Genomic DNA, 21,320 nt, shown 5'->3' on the forward strand with positions numbered 1-21,320 from the left:
CCCTCGGTACACCCGGCATGTCAGAAGGTTTCCATGCAAAGATGTCCCGGTTCTCAGGGATGAACTCGATGAGCGCGCTTTCCTATTTAGGATCCAAATTGGCACTGATACTGAACTGTTTAGAGGTGTCTCCCGGGGTGAAGTCGACAAGCTTTGTCTCAGCAGCTGATTTAAACTTCAATGCCGGGTCATGCTCTGTAGTTGGTTTCTTGAGGGAGGTCATATCCACTGGGTCAACATTGTCTTGATAGAATTTGAGCTCCTCCGCAGCATAGGCCGTCTCAGCGTAAGCCGCATCGCCTTCTTCACATTCCAAGGCCACCTTTCGACTCCCATGTACGGTGATGGTGCCCTTGTAACCCGGCATCTTGAGCTGTAAGTAAACATAACACGGCCGTGCCATGAACTTAGCATAAGCCGGTCGCCCAAACAGAGCGTGATATGGACTCCTGATCTTGACCACTTCAAACGTTAACTTCTCAGCCCTGGAATCGTACTCATCTCCAAAGGCCACCTCCAATTCAGTCTTACCAACTGGGTAAGCCGACTTACCTGGAACTACCCCATGGAAAACAGTATTGGATGTTCTCAGGTTCTTCTCAGTCAACCCCATACGCTGGAAGGTCTCATAATAGAGTATGTTGATGCTACTTCCTCCGTCCATGAGTACTTTAGTGAATTTATACCCACCAACCTGGGGTGCTACCACCAAGGCTAACTGACCTGGGTTATCAATGCATGGAGGGTGATCCTCTCTGCTCCAAACGATGGGTTGCTCGGACCATCTCAAATAACGAGGAACTGCCGGCTCAACAGAATTTGCAGCTCTCTTATGAACCTTCTGGTCACGTTTGCATAAGCTAGTGGTAAATACATGGTACTGCCCACCGCTCAACTGTTTTGGTTGGCTCTGGTAACCTGACTGCTGCTGTTGGTGCTGTCCTCCTTGACCAGACTGCTGCTGATTATTTCCACCCGGCTGTCCCTGGAAACCGGAATTTGAACCGCCGCCCGGGCCATGAAAGCCGCCGGCCCCTGAACCGCCGCCAGATCCATGGCCACCATCAAAGATATTGGAGTTTTTAAACGCCCTCATGATCGCATAATCTTTCCACAGGTGTGTAGCGGGGTGCTCCCGGGTGCCGTGTTTTGGACAGGGCTCATTGAGTAGCTGCTCAAGAGATGAGCCTGACCCGCCGTTTCGAGGCCACTTACCCTTACGTCTCTGATTGTTACCCTGTGTACTAGCGTTAGACACAAGCTCCGGGTTGCCATCCACCTTACGTTTATTGCTGCTTTGATTCCCCGGGTTGTATTGTTGACCCTTTCCATTACCGTTCTTTTTACCCTTCCCTGTCTTCTCATCGTCAGAGGCGGGATCCTTGGTATTGTCAGAATCGGCATATTTGACTAAAGCCGCCATTAGCGTTCCCATATCAGTGCAATCACGCTTAAGTCGGCCCAACTTCTGCCTCATCGGTTCAAAGTTGCAATTCTTCTCCAACATGAGGACTGCAGAGCCGGCATCCATCTTATCAGATGAGTGAATGATCTCCTTGACCCGGCGTACCCAATGGGTGGTGGACTCACCCTCCCCCTGTTTACAACTTGTCAAGTCCACGATTGACATGGACTGCTTACAGGTGTCTTTGAAGTTCTGGATAAACCGGGCCTTTAACTCCTCCCACGAACCAATGGAATTGGGTGGTAAACCTTTTAGCCATGACCGGGCCGTTCCATCTAACATCATGGTGAAGTATTTAGCCATTGCCGCGTCACTGACCTCCAACAGCTCCATGGCCATCTCATAGCTTTCAATCCATGCTCCGGGTTGTAAGTCGGCCGTATAATTCGGCACTTTTCGAGGTCCCTTGAAGTCCTTACGCAGGCGCACATTGTGCAAAGCCGGTATAAAACAGGGAACTCCACCGGTTCTGGTGGCTACTCCCATCTCAAAAGAAGTCATTGGATACTCCGGGATATCCTGGTGAGTCGCCCGCTGAGCCGTCTGCTTAGCCGCCAGTTGAGCCGCCGGCTTGTTCTCTTGACATACTCGGTTCTGCACCGGGTTATAGCCACCATGCTGGCGTTGGGCGTTGCTTGATAAAGCTTCGGACTCCATGTGCCTGCTGTAAGTCGGGCTCCGGTTCTGACGAGGCGGCGCTAACCAAGGTGGAGGGGTTGAATGAATTCTATCCCGGCTGTAAGAATAGGTCTCTTGCTGAGCCAGAGCCGTCTGGACAAGTTCCCTGATCCTCCAGGTCTCCACCGCTGTTGGATCATCACCATCCATTGGAAGAGCCGCCAAATGCGTTGACGCTGCGATTAAATTCTCCATGGGGTTGGAAAAGTGACCCTCCGGTATTGGCACATAAAGCGGCGGTGCCATGCTCATGTGAGGAGGTGGCATCTCCTGACGCTGAGCCGGTCCTCCCGCTCCGGGTGTCATGAACTGATTAGCATTGGGCAGGTTACTTGGCCCGGCTCCGGGTGTGGCAAAGAGGACCCTAGGATCGTAATTCGGAGGTAACCAGGATTGGGTCTTCTGGTGTCTCCTCCTCATTACTTCATTGGACGCGTTTAAACTCATTGTGAGATGATAAGCCTCTGACTGCAACCGCTGTGCTCGGGCATCGAGAGCCGCCCGCTCCGTATCTAGCCTAGTGTCCTCAGCTGCTAAGGCTTCCTTGGCCTGAGCTATCTCCTCACGTACATGTGCTACCTCCGCGTCATGCTCATCTTTGTTTGCAGGGATGACTGTGGCGGTTAACAGGGTCGTAAGCTTGTCCATGAGGTCTATCAGTATTTGAGCCGGCGGGCGCACATGGCCTCCTGCCCCGGCTGCTCCTAACCCGGAAGTGATTGCGGCCACGGCTATAGAGTTTTGCCCGGGTTGAGTCCCAGCCATAAAGACTCCTGCCCAATTTGGCGACTCGCAGGGGTCCGGAATACTAAGGCCATCGGAACAGCCCCTGAGCGCACCATCTTGAACTTGATACAAAGAATCTATTGACCCGGTGGACGAATCACTGTCAGAGGGGATGACCGTCTCACCTCCGTCTTCAGGACCTTCAGGAAGCTCTTCTCTGTGGACGCAGCCCACAAAGACGCGCTTCATGCCGGGTTGAACTCGGGTGGGTTTCGCACGCTGAGCCGTCTCGACGAGGTCGGTGCAGTTGTCCGGCTCAAGCCCCGGCTCGCCAATCCGGCCGATGAAGACGTGGATCCCTCCGAAGAGGACCCAGTACCCGTACTCAATTGAGCCAGCGTCGGGGCCCCAGCCTTCGTCGTCGATGTAGATCTTGTCGCGACGACTCTTGGTCATCCGGCCCATTACATATCCCTTGAGCCCTTCGAAGTTGCCCTTCAAGAACCCAAATCCACCGTGCGCTGGCCCCATGGTGGGCGCCAACTGTCATGGAATTGTCACGTCAGATGTCCTCGTGAAAGGACTTAGTTGTGGAGCCATCGCAACTAGGAAGCTTGAAGGGGTTAATCAGGACAAAGGACACGAGAGGTTTTATACTAGTTCGGCCCCGTACGGTGAAGGTAAGGCCTACGTCTAGTTGGGTTGGTATTGATGTTTCGATGACCAGGGAGCGAGGTACGCTATGCCTGGCTCTCGATGAGTTGTTTCTTTTTCCTAAGCCGCCAGCGGGTCGACCCCTTATATACACGGGTGGACGCCCTGCGGCTTACAGAGTCCCGGCCGGCTTATAAACAATGTCCGGCTCGATGACTAGTTAAGTCTACCTTATGATACAAGTAATATTATTACAGCGCTGTATTACAATGGGCCTTAAGTCGCATGTGGGCCTTAAGCTTCCTATGAATTGTCATCTTCATGCCTTGTCTTGGGCTTCTCTCTGGTGAGTCCTCTTTGCGTAACTCGGCCCCTCCTGGGCGGCTTACACAAATAGTTATATCCCCGACACTATGATTTAAGACATTACTTTTGGGATGACCCACACCTTTATAAAGGAGTAGATGGTGTTATTAGACGTTGTGTACCTGAGCATGAACAGGAACAGATCCTACACAAGTGTCACTCCGAGGATTACGGAGGACACCAGATGGAGATAGAACTGCACATAAGGTATTGCAATCCGGTTTTTAATGGCCTACTCTTTTCAAGGATGCTCGTAAGTTTGTCTTGTCTTCTGATGAATGCCAAAGAATTGGTAATATTAGTAGACGTCAAGAAATGCCTATGAACTATACACTTGTTATTGAACCTTTGATGTTTGGGGCTTTGATTATATTAGTGCCACGAACCGGTACTAAAGGTGCTGGAGGGGCCCCAGTCTGACAACATCCTGCCACCACTCTCTTTAGTACCGATTCGTGGCACGAACCGGTGCTAAAGGTTCACCACGAATCGGTACTAATGACCTCCGTCCCCCTAGCCATTGGAACCGTCACTAAAGGTCACATTAGTGTCAGCTCAAATACAAACCGGGACCAATGAGCTGCACATTAGACCCTTTTTCTACTAGTGAGATTCTTCGTCTTCTCACCCACCCTCGTCGCGGTTGTCTTGCTGCCCTTCCTCATTTCTTGCCCGGCCCCCATGGACGACTTCATAATCATCTTCATCACCTTGCCACCGATAGCCATCCATGAAACCATGCAAGAGCAGGTGGTCCCGCACCTTTACAGAATCCGGGTCCATAAGGCTCTTCAGCTTGCATCTTCGACACAGACATCTTATCTCCGTCTCGTTCTTTTGAAGCATCTCGGCCTTCGCGGAGCTCAAAAACCTATTCATGATGCCATCGGTCATCGTGCGAACCATGGTCGCCTGCGAGGTAGAGCAAAACGATATTTCACAACCAATTTTTTTTGGCATGATTTTGCCTAAAAATAGGACCAAAAAGAATGCACAGTGCCAAATTCTCGCCGAAACGGAAATGAATCAACATTCCGGCAAAATAATGGCAACTATCGCATTTCAAATACCGGTAGCTCCAAACACAAACATATGCAACACCACAAACATATGCAACACCACAAACATATGCAACACCACAAACATATGCAACACCACAAACATACGTAGATCTAGGCCATAAAAAGTGCATGTGCACGTTGTTGGAGGGAGAAAAAAGTAGATCTAGAACATAAAGAAAGCTTTCCCCTTACTTACCTATCAAAAAAAGGAAATTTAACCACTTAATTTGGGTGAATCTATGGTGCAAATGAGGTGAGGAGGAGGAGGCAGCCGAGACCAAGCTTGGAGGAGGAGGTGGAGAGAATGAAGTGGGGAAAGTGAGTGTGGTGGGTGGCTATCCAAAATAACTAGCTAGTCCCAGGTTACCAATGGCGCACCACCTAAGAATGTGCCATTAGTAACCCTGGTTACTAATGGCACACCTGGTGTGTGGTGCACCATTAGTAGTTTAAAAAAATATAAAAAAAATGTTAGTAGTGGCGCACCGCTGTTCTGGTGCGCCATTACTAGTTAAAACTAATAATGGCGCATTGTCCCATGGTGCGCCATTACTAGTTTTGAAAACAACAATTGTTAGTAGTGGCGCACCGTGGATGTGGTGTGCCACTAGTGATATGGACACTAATGGCGTACCTGCATATGGTGCACCACTGCTATATAGCAGTGGTTCACCACATACCTGGTGCGCCATTAATGTCCATATTAGCTATAGCCTTTTTCCTAGTAGTGAGAACGACATGGACATACCGCATAGAAGTAGATATAGTGTACTCATATGGCAAAACTGGTTTAACGGGTTTTGGATGCACAAGTAGTGATCATACTTGGTGCAAAATGAAGGCTAGCAAAAAGATTGAGAAGCGACCAACCAAGAAACGAAAAATCTCGTACCCAAGCATTAAGCATAAGTAACACCAAATAATGCACCTCAAGTAGGATATAAATTTCAATGCATAACTATTGATTTTCATGCTTGCATAGGGAATCACAAACCTTAACATCAATATTCTTGCTAAAGCATAATTACTCATCAACATGACTCACATATCATATCGTCATATCTCAAAACCATTACTAAGAATCAAGTTTATTTTGTCCAATGATCTTCATGAAAGTTTTTAGTATATCCACCTTGTATATCTATCACCTTGGCACTATTTTCATATGTTGCTTTTGATAAGCTCAAACAATTTTAAGTGAAGAACATGAGCATAATATTTCTTTCTCTCAAAATAGTCTAATTAAAGCAAGAGAAAATTTCTGAAAATTTATTAACTCCCAAATAAATCAAAGTGAAGCATGAGAGCATTTCTTCAAAAATAACAAAGCATGCCGTGCTAAAAAAAATATAAGTGAAGTACTAGAGCAAATCCATGGCTCTAAAAATTTAAGTGAAGCATAGGAGGAAGCATAGCATAATTTTTGGCTCTCCCAAAAGGGTGTGTCCAGAAAGGATTCAAGACTTAAAAAACAAAGCAAAAGAAGCAAAGACTCATATCATACAAGATGCTCCAAGCAAAACTCATAGTATGTGACCAATAAAAATATAGTTTCAAGTAAGATACCGATGGTTGTTAGAAGAAAGCGGGGATGCCACTCAGGGCATCCCCAAGCTTAGTTGCTTGCTACTTCTTGAATATTATCTTGGGGTGCCTCCGGCATCCCCAAGATTATCATTTTGCTAAACCTTATTCCTTCATCCATCGTAAGATCACCCAAAACTTGAAAACTTCAATCACACAAAACACAACAAAACCTTCATGAGATCTGTTAGTATAAGAAAGCAAACCACTACTATTAGTACTATTGTAAACCCATTCATATTTTAATTTTGCATTATATCTACTGTATTCCAACTTTTCTATGGAAAAAACTCATCAAAGAAAACCATAGAATCATCAAAACAGGCACACACCGCAAAAAAAGACAGAATATGTCAAAAACAGAACAGTCTGTAGCAATCTGACTATTTTGAATACTTCTGAAACTCCAAAAATTCTGAAAAAAGGAAAACGTGTATAATTTGTCTATTAATCTTCAGCAAAAAGAATTGACTCAAAATCACTCTTCGGATAAAAATGAAAAATAATTCGTGAGTGCAGAAATTTCTGTTTTTCAGCAAGATCAAATCAACTCTCAACAAAAATCTTCCCAAAGGCCTTGCTTGGGACAAACACTAATTTAAACCACAAAAACACATCTAACCAGAGGTATAATCGGGTATTTTATTGAAAACAGCAAGAAAACCAAAAAGCAAAAGGATACAAGTTGGGATGCCTCCCATCGAGCTTATCGTTTTATGCCCATAGCTAGGCATGACGCATAGGATCTAAGTGTTATCTTCTTTATCCTTGTTTTCATTGGAGGTATTTGTGTTGGGAGGTTTTGTAAATAAAACGTAAAACACATTATCCATGGAAACCTTAGCACTATGAAGTTGCTTTTTATCATAACCCCTTTGACTTCCGGCAGTGATCCAAGAATGTTGTTGATTAACATAATTAAAAACTTGTTGGATCATATCTAAAACATGGACTTGCTTTTTAAGATTCTCATCAAAGATTTGCTTATCTCCAAGCAAATGTCTCAAAGCATAATCACTGTTATAAAGAATTTCATCAATCACGGGTTTTTCACGATTCATGCCATAAAAATCAAAGATTTCCCTAGCTTCCCATATTATGTAGTCAAATTCATTCATCAGAACAAGAGTGGCTAACATTTTAGCTTTAGGATTCTTTATAACGGGCAACTCAAAGAACAATCTTTGCAAGGTAGGATCAGTACGGATAAATCTAGTTTCAAGTTTCACAACAAGTGCCGAAATAGCTTCCGCATAAGATTTAGTCCTTTTAAGTATATGAATATCATTAAGACTTAATTTTTCGACACAAATGAAAAATTCTTGAATATGTTCTTTTCCCCAAAAGAAAAGTTTTGGCATCCAGATTACCGGTATGCTCCATTTTACGAGTTAGTCCATCATCTGTTTCTGTCATACCAAAATCACTCATAGTGACTTCACAACAAGAATGCACTCAAAAACAGAACTAACGAGAAAACGGCGAATGAAAAAGAGGACGAATAAAACGGCAATTTTTTGCAAAGTGGGGGGGGGGGAGGAAAACGAGAGGAAAATGGCAAATAATGTAAATTGTGAGGAGATGAGATTTGTGATTAGGAACCTGGTTGATGTTGAAGATCCTCCCAGGCAACGGCGCCAGAAATTCCTTTTGATGTCTGCTAGAACTACGTCGGTATTTGCCCAAAGAGGAAGGAATGATGCAGTATCGCGACAGTAGGAATTTCCCTCGGTGATGAGACCAAGGTTATCGAACCAATAGGAGAACCTCCTCACACTACGTAAACTGCACCTGCACACAAATAACAAATACTCGCAACCCAAACAAAACCCAAATATCGGAGAAGAAATGCGAGGCTATAATCAATCATGCACATAAGAGATCAAGAGAAGACTCAAATAACTTTCATGGGTAAAAACATAGATCTGATCATAAACTCAAACTTCATCAGATCCCAACAAACACACCGCAAAAAGACTTACATCATATGGATCTCCAGGAGACCATTGTATTGATAATCAACAGAGATAGAGAGAGAAAGAGAGAGAGGAAGCTATCTAGCTACTAACTACAGACCCGTAGGTCTACAAAGAACTACTCACGCATCATCGCTAAGGCACCAATGACATGATGAACCCCTCCGTGATGGTGTCTAGATTTGATCTGGTGTTTCTAGATTCTGCAGCGGCTGGAATTGATTTTCGTCGACTCCCCTAGGATTTCTGGAATATTGGGGTATTTATAGAGCAAAGAGACGATTCAGGGGGAACCCGAGGTGGGCACAACCCACCGGGGTGCATCTGGGCCTCCTGGCACGCCCTGGTGGGTTGTGCTCTCCTCGGAGCACCCCCAGGTGCTTTCCTAGCCCACTGGATGTCTTCTGGCCCAAAAAAAATCCACAAAAAGTTTTGTTGCATCTGGACTCCTTTTGGTATTGGTTTCATGTGATGTAAAAACATGCAGAAAACAACAACTGGCACTAGGCACTATGTCAATAGGTTAGTACCAAAAAATGATATAAAATGACTATAAAATGATTGTAAAACATCCAAGAATGATAATATAACAGCATGGAACAATAAAAAATTATAAATACGTTGGAGATGTATCACTCCACCACGGAGTTGGGGATCCAGACAGACCGCATGGATGCAAGCTCTGGACCCAAGCTCCCTTTGGGCGGATGCAGTAGATTCTTGCTGGATCGAGTCCACCCATTGTCAGACGATCCCCTCACGGGAGCGGCGAAGCACAATGCGAATGACCATTTCCTCCTCAGGCCCACATGGGACAAGGTCCCAGTCCATAGATCAGGTGATCGAGGACTCAGATCCGCTGCCCGGCATGGTGGAGAAGGCCCTAGATTGCCAGAAAGGAGCTTGGGGCATAGTGGGGCTGGATTAGAGTGGTGCAAAGTGGCTATGGTTTCGTCAAGGGAACAGATGGGGATGAATATATGTGGGGTCGAGGTAGGCCAGCATGGGCCGCATCTGACGTGGCGGACGCGCCATATCCGCAACATATTCAAGCTGGATATGAGGGGTGCCTGTCAGCCCACGCGTTTTGGGGCGGGTATGAGGTGTCCGTCTGGTCGGGTTTTTTGGCCGGTCGATGACCGAGCAATCCACCTGGGCATATAGAGGGGGTTTGAGGCGCCCGGCTATAGATGCTCTAAGTGAAGTCTGGGTTCTATCTCGTCCCACCATACAATTTGGACATGTATGCAACAGGCTAGAAGCCATCTTCCCTCGCCCCCTCTTGACCTTGGACCACAAAAATAGAGAGTTTCGAAATTCAGACATTGTCAATGCGACCCCAGAATTTAGCCCTCCAAGAGGAAAAAAAGGTATGCTAGAGTACGTCCTCGTTGCAGCCGCCGGCTCCCCTAACAAAGCCCGGGGTTCCTCTGCCTCCCGCCGGTCTAACTCGTCTTCGGTGGCCTTAGGGCCGTGGCGGCGTGGTGGATCCCGACCCTTGCTGGTGGGAGCGGTCTATTTTTAGATGTTTCTTTGAATTTTGTTAGGTTTCATGTCATGATCAGGAAGATGAGACGATGGCGGCTCCAGGGAGATGGAATAAGTTTTTCTCCGCCTAGCCCGCATCCCGGTAGTGCGCCTAGTATCGTCGGTGGGCGTGCAGAGGCGTGTCTCTGGCGGATCTGTTCTTGAAGGATTTTCTGAGATGTAGTCATAGTTCATCTACATTCATGTGTCTTCAGGTTCGATCCTTTCGATCTACGCTACTCTTCAACGGTGATGGTTGATGTTCTGTTGCGCTGGTCCTATACAACCTTAGCATGAAGACTTTTTTGACTATCTACTACAACAAGTTTTGCCCAGCTCTGTGAGGGAGGCGCGATGACGGCAGCGCGGCTTCGGCTTGCTTCAATACTTGTAGTCGTGTCTCCGTGGTCTACGGATCTTGATGTAGTTTTTATTATTTGTAGTGTTCATTGTACTGTCGTGATTAAAGATGAATAGATCATAAGTTTTCCAAAAAAATAAAAATTAAGACATTGTTAAACAAGACTGAGGTCGTTTAGCTTACCTAGGGATTGTTTTTGGCCACATTGCATTTTATAGCAAAAGAGCTCGTGCGTTGCAACGGGAGAGAAAACATAACACACACTCTTAACTCAACAACCATCACTCAAGACCACAATAGGTCCATCTCCTTTGTTTTTGCGAGGCATCATATATGTGTTGCCGCTTATCCTCCTTCTCACCCTCGCCGGCAATGGCCTCGGTGTTCACACAAAACAACAAAAAACGTGTGTTGAATATGGTTAATATTAAGGCGTCTCTCTCTCTCCCTCTCTCCTCCCTCTCCCTCTCCCCCCCCTCTCTCTCTCTCGCTCGCTTTCTCTCACTCTCGGGATGAGAAATCTGTTGTTTTCCCTTACGACATTTTTCAGAGGTATGCACGTGTAGTTATCGATGCTTTCTTTTCCATATATGGTTATAGTGGGGTATTTATTTGCAATCCGGATCGCCGCCGGTATGAAAAAAACAGATCTTGCACTATAAATTTTAAGTTTGCTTCCATAACAATATTTTAATAATATTTAACAGGTAAAATTAACATCATATTTAGATTCCACACATTTTTCTAATAAAATTTCATATATAATATGTTAAAATCAAAGTTATGGTTTAAAAGATACATATAATTTAGAAAATCATTTGGTTTGACTCAAATATATTCCAAAATAATATTTAAAAATACTTAACAGGTAAAAATAATCTCATATTCATTTTCTACATATTTTCTAATCAAATTTCATACATAACATGTTCAAATCGGAGTTACGGTTTAAAAGATATGGATGATTTTAAAAAGCATTTGTTTGACTTAAATATGATTCGCGGATGAATTACCTAAAACATCAGCGGGGGTTTCGAAAAATGTAAAATAACGGTTCGGGTGTGACTTAAATCCGGACGGCGGGTTAATTTCAAGAAAAGACAGGGATTTTTGTGTAAAATACGAAAATAACGCTTCGTTTCAACTTAAAACAGGACTGCGGGTTGAATTCTCTGAAATAGAGGGACTTTTCCGAAAAATGCCATGACGGACGAAAGAAAACCAATTTGCTTTATTATTAGGTAAAGATTAATCATTGTTTTTTTTTTTCGTGCGGCCCAGACTCTCACCTTGGATTCTTTGTTAGTCTTGGCCTTGATACTGGAGCCCTTGATTTTTTTAAGTTGTCCAAAATGAAGACTTGTCAGTTGTGGACCCACCATTTTTTTATGGTCAACCGGGAATCGAATCTCCATATGCAGATCTCGATCGGACTTGTTCATCTCGTAGCTTTGGGTTCCGGTTGACTCACCAACCCAATCTGAAATATGCAAGTACTTGGCATATACAGGGCCTCATGAACTTGGTGGCTCGTTTCCCTTCCTTCCACTTGCAAGCCGCTGCAAGTCCTCCCCTGCAGGTTAGTGCTCTCCCTGTTTCATCTTCACTAGATCGGGATCGCGCCTTGAACGGTCAGATCTTCCAAATCGCTGAGAGCGCTCAGGTTCTCCTGTAATAGCTCGAATTGGATCGTTATAAAGTATTCCTCTTTATACTACTATGTTTCGATCTGCTTTGTGCAAGGCTCGATTGGTTACCGGCGGAGAACCAAGAAAGGCTCGATCTGAACTGACACTTATTATCTTATCTGTATAAACATGCAGCTGGTTCTTCTACTTTTACATCCAGGGGAAGCAATAACATGGCCCATGGACCAAGCCGTGTGTCACTCGATTCACTGGAAAGTATGACAGATAATTTCTCTCAAGAGCAGGTGCTTGGCAGCGGTTCGTACGGAAAAGTTTATCGGGTATGATTAATCATTCACAATTTCATACCTCTTCCGTTCCTAAATATTTGTCTTTTTGGAGATTTCATACCCGAAAAGTTTATCGGGTATGATTAAAGCCATGTTATTGTAGCTAACCTCGTGGCTTCCTTCTTGCATGCAGATGAGCACTTGCATGGTTAAGGACACTGAATTGATAAATGTCCATCCCCTCCAGCTCCTCTTCTCTTTCCGATCGAACAAGTCTATCTCCTGCCCATTTCATGTAACTAACAACACGGACGATCAGCATGTGTCCGTGAGGTGTGTCCCAAAACACGAGGGGGCAACACCTCGCTACTACGATCTGAATCTGCTGGGCGGTACTTTGCCACCAAGGTCCACACATACCTTCGTTGTAACGATGAAACAGGTACATCAGCTGCCGGCCGACATGGACGTGCTTGACGTAGTCGTGGTACCTAAGACTTACCCAGGTGAAGTGCAGTTGAGTACGTACAGTATGTTTTATAGTGGCTCCTTGAAATATAGTTAATTTTTTTGATAGTGCTTCCTCGAAATTTGTGCATGCCAAAATAGATAACGGCCGTCTATTTCATGAGGTGACCCTAAAGGCCGCCTGTGCAACAGCGTGTGAGAAGACGACATCTGAGGTATATTCCACCTTCTGTTTTCGGCCTGATACAGCCCATGTTTTGATCAACCATGCTTACTTCAGGTGTTACTTCATTATGATTGTTACGGTCTACTAAAGTCAATGGATGTGCACCCTACAGAGCCTTGGTGAGTTCAAGCTTCTACCTCTATTTTTCCTTTGGTGTGGGTACAAGTGACGTGCATTTAATCACTTCAGAGATCAACCAAAGATCCATACAAGAAGTACAAAGATAAAGGAAGACTGATGTGGACATAACCAAACAAGCCACACACAAAAAATTGAAAACGCGGTACATAGGGGCGGCCCGCGCTAGCTCGCCGGAACCAGACGACTCACCGTCTCACTCCCGAAGTCCCACAAGATGCCCTCACTGCTGCATAAAAGAAATAAATGAAGATAAGATCAGTCACATGTCGCAGAGGTTCATGAGCAATCACAAGCTTATTTCGGGAGGTCCAAAGGGCCCAAGCCATGACCGCAAAGGGGACAAAAGGAGGGGTCTCCTCCTACCGGTGAGAGACTCAATAATTACCACAAGGTCACGCAAGTCTGCCGGGCACAAATTGCACCCAAGGCCTCGCGAAGGCAACCCAAAAGGAATTGAGCCGCCATGCACAATAAGAAAATATAAGTAAAATCCTCGCAAACCCCGAACAGCGGGCAAAGGCCATCTTCAGGTCCATTCCTCTTTAGCACTTCAGAACCCGACAGGAGGCAGCCACGGGTGAGCTCCCATAGGAAGATTCGAATCTCGAGTCGGACGCGCATGGCCCAAAGCTCGACAACCCAACTGGGACCAGGCCCACCCACTAGGGAGCAGTAAATAGACCTAGAGGTGAACACTCCAAACGGCGAGAGCCCCTAGGACATTGAGTTCGGTGAGCCCGGGGAGAGCCAACCCACACCCGTCACGACTAGAGCCTACCACTCAACCACCTCCTCTTCTCTGAATGGCCGGTGGATTGAGAGATTCCAGCAGCATCACAATAGACTGTGATAATGGTAGCATCAGACTCATTACAAATGGCGAAGAGGGACTAGAAAGAATCTTGCAACCTGTCATGGCCAGACCAGGGCCCCCTCAGGAATGAGATGCCTAATACTTTGTATCGACCGCTATAACAGAGACCCCTCCTTTCGAAAACACGCGAGAGGAGGGTGGTCATGAAGGAATTTGCTTTGATCAGATAAAGCCAAAGGCCCCCTTACCAAAAGGATCCTCCAAACCCATTTCAGGTGCAGGGCCACATTGATGGTCCGGGATGCAATAATCCCTACACCACTTTGGTATATGGGGTGGCAAACCTATGCCCATTTGACCATGTGGTACTTCTTCTTCTTATCGGCCCCCTGCTAGAAGAAGTGATAAACCTTGTTGTCCATCTTTGTGTGGATCCCTTCGAGGAGAAGGTACAAACCAATAGGAACATGGGTAGGCTAGAGGTTTAATGAGGATCTTCTTAGCTCCTTTGGACTTGAACTTGCCCCGCCAAGGCTCCATACTGGACCTATACAACTCTACTAGCAGACCTAAGTCCTAGATTAGGTTCCGCGAGTCACTGATTGGAAAACCCGGGTAGGTAACATGGAAGGAGGGGATCCGACAGTTTGGGTTGTTTGCAATGCATTGTTGCACATCTCGCGAGTACCACAGAACCGCCACCTCGCTCTTGGGAAATTTAATCTTCAAACCACAAATCACCTCAAAACAAAGCAAGAGAAACTTTAGGTTCATGATGTCAAGGTCGGATCCCTCCACTATGAATGTCGTGTCGTCCGCATACCAGATTTGGGTGAGACCGCCTCCATCAATCAAGTGGACCACCACCGCATGGACCACTCTGGGCTTATCCAGGATATATGATATGGCATCAGCGACGAGGTTAAATAGGAGCAAAGAGAGTGGGGCCCCCACTGGTGCACACCACGGGAGGACTTGAAGCAAGGGCCTGGCACACCATTGGTATTGATGGCCATACTATACAAGTTGCACTACCCAAGTGATCCAGCGGTCATCAAAGCCTGTCCGCTCTAGGACCTGGCAAAGGAACAAGTGCTCTAGCTGGTCATAGGCTTTCTAGAAGTCAAGTTTAAGGAAGACCCCCCCCCCCCTCTAGTGCTTCAACTTAACCTTGTGGAGAACCTCATGAAGCATGAGCACCCCATCAAAGATATCCCGACCTCAGTGGACGACTCACTAGCTAGGGCTGGATCAACCTATTAGCAATTGGACCCAGGTGCATTGCGTAGTCCTTTGAAAATATGCATTGAAGGATGTTGATCACAGTAATACGACTAAATTGCCTAATGTCGGTGGCCCCAACAACTTTGATGACAAGGGATCCAAATTAATTCATGACATGCTAAGGTCCTAACAAAGAAGTCCCGAAACATCTGAGCCACCACTCCCTTGATGGTGCTCCAGAACTTGGTGAGAAATGTAAGAGGAAGGCTATCAGGGCCCTAGGCTGAGCTCGTTCACATGTCCCCACAAGTTCATGTTGGGAGCATAGATTTGTGTGGTTAGGAGCACCCATGTTAATACTAGTTGGGAGCACATGTTGGGATGCACAAGTTAGTGCCAATTGGGTGCACAAGTTAGTCCTAGCTGGGAGCATATATTTCGCCCGAAAGGAAGTTTGTCAAGATTATCAACATGGGATCCAAACTTGAAGATATCTACACGAGAAATACAATGATGAAACCGGTTTGTAATTTGGACTCATGGTTCACTACTGCAGGAATGCCTAGCAGTAGCGGGTGCAAAAAAGACCAGCAGTGGCGGGCAAGGCTCTCAGGGCCGCCCGCCACTGACCTCCCGCCACTGCTATACGACATCAGTGGCGGGTTTGCACCCTCCACAGGTACATTACTTCCAGTGGAGGGCATTCTTCACTGCCCGCCACCGAGCGGCTAGGCTCGAAAGAGGACACCAAATGTTGGCATTGCGCGTTGATGAAATATTATTTCCAGAAAGTTAATTCACATAGTGATATGATTCTCTATATAATCGAACCAGAATTAATTCATTTTGGAAACAAATGACAAACTAATTAAGTAACACTTAAAATTTGTTCGACTTAAGAAACAAACATTAATATATCACATCCATCTTAACATACTAACAGTTCATCGGCTAATATATGCATGACTTTGACCTCATTTCTAAACATGGTCAACGACAACCATCATCTACAAGTTATTGTGGTTGATCTTCCTTATGGTGATTATCACAAGTGTGTCCACCCTTAATTCTCTCTTTCTTGTCATGAACTCCCGCCAGCTGGACTCATAGAAGGATATGCGCCAGTCTGATTCCGTCTTGTACTGAAAAAGTCATGAACTCCCGCCAACATAAGGGTTGACCGCTCCTTTCAAGAAAAAGGATATGTACTCTCCTCCGATGAACTTATTCTGTGCAATGTACTGCTCCCTCCCATCACCATATATGATGGTTCTATCCTTTCGTTTAGGCACATCCGGTTCGAATGTGCGCCCCTTACCATCCAGAAAGTACATAACGTTACCGCATAAATTGTTGAAGTCAACCCTTATGTTGTCTGGGATACATCATGCAGCAGTTAATAATTAATGCTAAAGTCAGTACAAGAATTATACAAATGGTTGGAATTGAATACTAATTGAAGCTAAAGACCATTACCATTGATTTTTTTTAATCCATTCTTCAAGAAGAGCCCGAATTATACTGCAGTTTTCATACTATCCATACATGGACATTTGCACATATGGTAGATCTTACGCCTCATGATCACTAATAATCATTATGAAGCACTTATCAATTGTAAATGGTTGACATGAATACTAGCTTATGAAAGTAATATCGAGAAGAGGAACTGGCTAAGAAGGGTCAGAGAAAATTTGGCATGACCTTTGTAGAATATTGAACATATTGTGTACCAGAACTTTAATGAAATGAAAGTTAATCAACATTTCATCAAAACGATGACACTCATTTTCAAATTCCTATGAATAACATGTTGAGCCCATGCACTTGTCATATGTAAGCAAATTAAACAATATTGTCATAGCAAATGAAATTCGGCCTGAACTTTGCTTAAAAAGTTTACATATTGAGTGACAAAAATTTGGCAAAACGGAAGCGAATCAACGTTAGCAAAACTTTGTCACTCTTTTTCAAATCTCGTGAATAACATGCTAAGCCCATGCACTTTTCATATGTAATAAAATTCCACTCAATTCCACTCATATGTAAACAAATTAAAAAATACTGTCATAACTAAGCATACAAATGTAATATTGAACAACACGAGATATTACAATGCCATGCATATTGAGTGAACATTTTGGCTGTTCAAAGAAAAACAGAGCGTATACATTTTGGCTGTAAACTATTTAGTCTGCCCTGAGTGAATACGGTTTTCTCCTACTTCAAGATTGATGGATATATTTTGTCATGTATTTGTAAATCAAAAAATGAAGCACATCACGTGTTTTCCAGGTATTTTATCACCTTGTTCCTTGATAGTATTATGCTATCTCAGTGCATGTGCACAGGTTGATGACTAGTTTTAATAATTATGTTCTATATACGCCTACTACATATGCTTCTTGGTGTGACGCAGGATTTTGACAGCCTATCAGGCACGGCTTGTCATTTGGAACTACAAGACCCAGGTACGTATATACGAAGGATGCAGCCGTATTCTTGTTGGGATGCAGTATATTACACAATGATTTCCAATTGTATCCATATCTTTTGTGCGATGCAGACAAGAATGATGGAGCGTGAATTCCGCCCTGGGTTCATTCATTCCCTCAGAAAGCTGGGCTCGTCTAGGGTGTTTGTTAGCAGCGTTAGGTTTATCGTGAAGTCGACGAGGCAATTGTTCGTGGTGGGTGATGAGGACGGGTACATCCACGTGCATCACTGTATGACAATGAAGAGAGTCAAGGAATTCAAAGCTCACGGCAGTGCGGTCACATCATTCGCCCTTCACCCGACTCAACCGTTTGTGCTGTCGGCATCTCGCGACCAACTAATCAAGCTCTGGAACTGGGACAAGGGCTGGGTGTGCATCAGGACATTCACTGGGCACTCAGCCATGGTGAACCAAGTCAAGTTTAATCCGCATGACAACAACACTTTTGCAAGTGCTTCCGGGGACGGCACAGTGAAGGTTAATTAATTAATTAATATTCCTTTCTTTTTATACTCATAATAAACTTGTGCCTACAAATACATATCGTTTGTATAACTTAACTTAATTATTTCTCCTTCACAGACCTGGGGAATTTTTTCTCCCACTCATTTCACCAGCCTCAACTGCCAAGAGGGGCAGCGCTCTGTTGATTACTATCCCACGGGTGGTGATCAGCAGCAGCAGCACTACATGGTTACAGGATCGGAATGGCAGTTGAGACCGGACAATGCGACGGCACGCGTATGACTTCTACTAGATCATCTTCTTCCTTTTCGAAAAAACTAGATCATCTTCTTATATTAATTCATTCAACAAACAAACAAATGATATCAGATGTTGTTGCATGCATGCTGCACATCTCAAACTAACTTCTCTCATTCAGATCTGGGATTTGCGAACACAGACATGTATCCGTGAAATCAAGGGGCTCGACTCATACTGTGAAGTTGGTGTGATCGATTGCCATCCAGATCGTCCAGCAGTGTTGGTTACTGCGTCAGGCGGCTGTGGTGTTTCTCTCCACGACTCCACAACCTACAGGTATAACGCTCCGGCAGCCGCTACTATACATTGTGGCTTCCTAGCTACTATATATTCTCCTCGGGCATAGTTCTTTGATAGTATGTTATATCTCCTTTGATCATCAATCACATAGTAACACGTGAAAGTTTAAATTTGGGTCAGAATCCATCCGGGAGACTCTTAACTGTACAAGCTTGCTTTTCAATTCAAAAACTTAATTATATACAAACCAGAGGACCAGAGCATGGCTACACCATTCCCCTTAACTTCCTCTGATTTCCTTTGTTTTATGATGTAGAGTATACGTGGCTAAATTCTGTAACAAGTTTGGAAATTAATAGTAGGATTCGTAATTTCGCAGGTGTGAGAGAACGGTTCATTTCGGTCTCGGCAAGGTTGTATGTGTTGCATACGTCAAGGGAGCAAGAAGGTAACAGAAGAAATTCCTATAACTCTTGTACTTTTCAACCTTTGGGTGGAAACAAAACAGGCTAACAAACTAAAGCCATCTCATCCAGTGCCAACATCCAATCTCAATCAGCCCTTTGAGGGGGAAAAGTACTAACATAGTCAATGAAAAGCAGTCATGTCCTGTTCCATTGCTGCTTCCGTACTCCTACATCCGTTATTTCGCGTTTAGGGAAAACGATTAATATACATCTTTATAAAATCTTGTTCAGTGAGCCAACTCCATCGTCGTTTTCCCAAAGCCAGTCATGTCCTGGATATGCGAGGCAATTGGGGTGGCGGTGGCGCCAACGCCCCGGCCTGTAGCGCCGGCCTTGAAAGATTCTGCCACTGTTGGCCCTTGTTTGTCATTGTCCCCACCGCCGCTTCCACCTTCGAAGTAGTCTGCCACTGCCGGCCCTTGCCCATGGTCGCTGCCTCTTGCTAAAGAGGATGACCAAACAGGAGGAAGATGTTGACATAGTCCGCGGCGTCTTTCCTTTGGCGATCACGTCGGCACCAGAGCTCGTGGAAGAGGAGGACGTGTACATGACATATGCAATTCAAACTCCGCATGTGATTGCAGCAGCGGTTGTTCTGATTCAAATTCCAGCAGTGATTGCTGCAACTCGTATTCATATGAGTGCGTCAACAATACAGCTCCAGCAAAGCGCACGCGAACTGATCGCCCGTGGTAAGGAATCTTCGGAAAGGCAGCAGAAGGAGACGAGGTCTAGAGCAAGGGAGAAATCCCGTCGGCACGTGCTGGAGACAAAGAGCACGGTGATGCGTAGTGAGAAGATACACTGGCTGGTTCTGAAAGGCCTCGGCATGGCCAAGGATAGCATCTTGTGGCACCTTGGTCCCTTCCTCGAGGTTGACGATCACCCGAATTAGTGGCAACATCAAAGCTTGGTTGTGATCTTGCGTCCAATATGAAACTTCATCTAATACACATGTCTCCTATTTGAAGTTATTAACTCCAAACAAAGTATTCCATAAACCAATTTTAACAAAACAACAACTTAAAACTGGTTTTCTAAAAATCCTCTTTAAGCCGATTTTGCTAAAACTTGCTCCATATAGCAGTTATCCAAACAACCACTAAAGTGTGGGATACCAGAGTAGGATGGTTTTGTAATTCAGCATGGGGATTTTTCTTCACAATTTTATTCCACAGTTCAAACTTCTGACCAGGGTATCATATGTATGTAGCCTCGCTATTGGACATGAGCGAGGAGTTGCAATCATGGAAATCGATTAATATTTTACGAAGGTTCTCCCTCCTGCAAGGTAACTGAGGAATGGAGGAAAATAAAGCTTGAGCAATGGAGCATGAATTGCGTGTTTGAGTTATGCCAATGCAAATTTGGTGCAAAGATTGTTCTCAGTGGGGTTATTCAGTTATGTGACCAGCAGTGTGTATTTGTACTATAGAAGTACATATTTTTTATGTGTGCATTGGAGTATGTTCCGATCTGTGAAACATGGGTTCCCTCAAAATTTAAATTTCTTCATGATTTTCTGATTTTAAATTTTTTATGAACTTTGCGCGGTTCTTCATGAGTTTCTGATTTTTAATTTGTTGTGAACTTGGTGCTTTCCCGCGGATCCTATTCCCCACATAACGCACGGAATATGTACCAAACGTGGACCCCCTATCGCCTCTCTGTAGATGCTTTGGGCTGGCCCATTTAGGAGTGAACGGGGTGAGAGCAGAGCATTATTTGAGGTCGAAGGGACGTGGCGGCGCTCCTGCATGAGTGAATGGGCTTGGTGTAGGAATATTTGAGGAGGAACACGTTTTCATTTAGTTTTGTATTCTCACTGCCCCCCCCCCCCTCCCCCGGGGCTGATGTTGCCTGGTTGATGGCAAACAATTGCCTTGGTTTCTAGCCAAAGGTGCTTGGGTCAGCATCGCTAAGCTAGCACCGATATCGTTCCATGGCAATGCACAGACATTCAGTTTGTATCTCTAAAAACTGAGGAGCCATTGGGCGCTCTATCCCAGTGTCATACAAAAGCGCTCTATCACAGTGTCATATAAACTTCCAGGCAAAACTACAAGAACATATGGATTGGTGATCCAATTTTATCAAGAGACGGAATTAGACGGGAGAGATTTGAGCGGCATAGCGCTTGTCTAACCTTGCCGTCACTCCAA

At 44.9% G+C, this 21,320-nt stretch overlaps 1 protein-coding gene across 2 annotated transcripts; it reads left to right on the forward strand.

Moving 5' to 3' along the window:
• Positions 1 to 11,827: 11,827 nt before the first annotated feature.
• Positions 11,828 to 20,673, forward strand: LOC119274295 (putative coatomer subunit beta'-3). 2 transcript variants are annotated; one of them, XM_037554974.1, is made up of 11 exons: positions 11,828 to 11,977; positions 12,222 to 12,367; positions 12,510 to 12,822; positions 12,926 to 12,999; positions 13,065 to 13,129; positions 17,609 to 17,660; positions 17,756 to 18,163; positions 18,269 to 18,427; positions 18,570 to 18,727; positions 19,071 to 19,139; positions 20,372 to 20,673. In XM_037554974.1, the coding sequence occupies exons 2-11, from the start codon at positions 12,260 to 12,262 to the stop codon at positions 20,418 to 20,420; spliced, it is 1,455 nt and encodes a 484-aa protein (XP_037410871.1). In that variant the 5' UTR covers positions 11,828 to 11,977; positions 12,222 to 12,259; the 3' UTR covers positions 20,421 to 20,673. The 2 variants fall into 2 exon arrangements, with proteins under 2 accessions (XP_037410871.1, XP_037410872.1); XM_037554975.1 differs by having other exon boundaries at positions 12,247 to 12,367.
• The last annotated feature ends 647 nt before the right edge of the window (positions 20,674 to 21,320 follow it).

This window comes from Triticum dicoccoides, chromosome 3B (genome assembly GCF_002162155.2).
Source record: "Triticum dicoccoides isolate Atlit2015 ecotype Zavitan chromosome 3B, WEW_v2.0, whole genome shotgun sequence".
Lineage (NCBI taxonomy): Eukaryota > Viridiplantae > Streptophyta > Magnoliopsida > Poales > Poaceae > Triticum > Triticum dicoccoides.

Excerpts from the sequence above, each read along its gene's own strand:
- LOC119274295 (XM_037554974.1), top strand. The coding sequence starts at position 12,260 with ATGGCCCATGGACCAAGCCGTGTGTCACTCGATTCACTGGAAAGTATG. Across the intron at positions 13,000-13,064 it reads GTGAGAAGACGACATCTGAG|GTGTTACTTCATTATGATTG; the intron begins GTATATTCCACC and ends TGCTTACTTCAG. Across the intron at positions 18,164-18,268 it reads CCGGGGACGGCACAGTGAAG|ACCTGGGGAATTTTTTCTCC; the intron begins GTTAATTAATTA and ends TCTCCTTCACAG.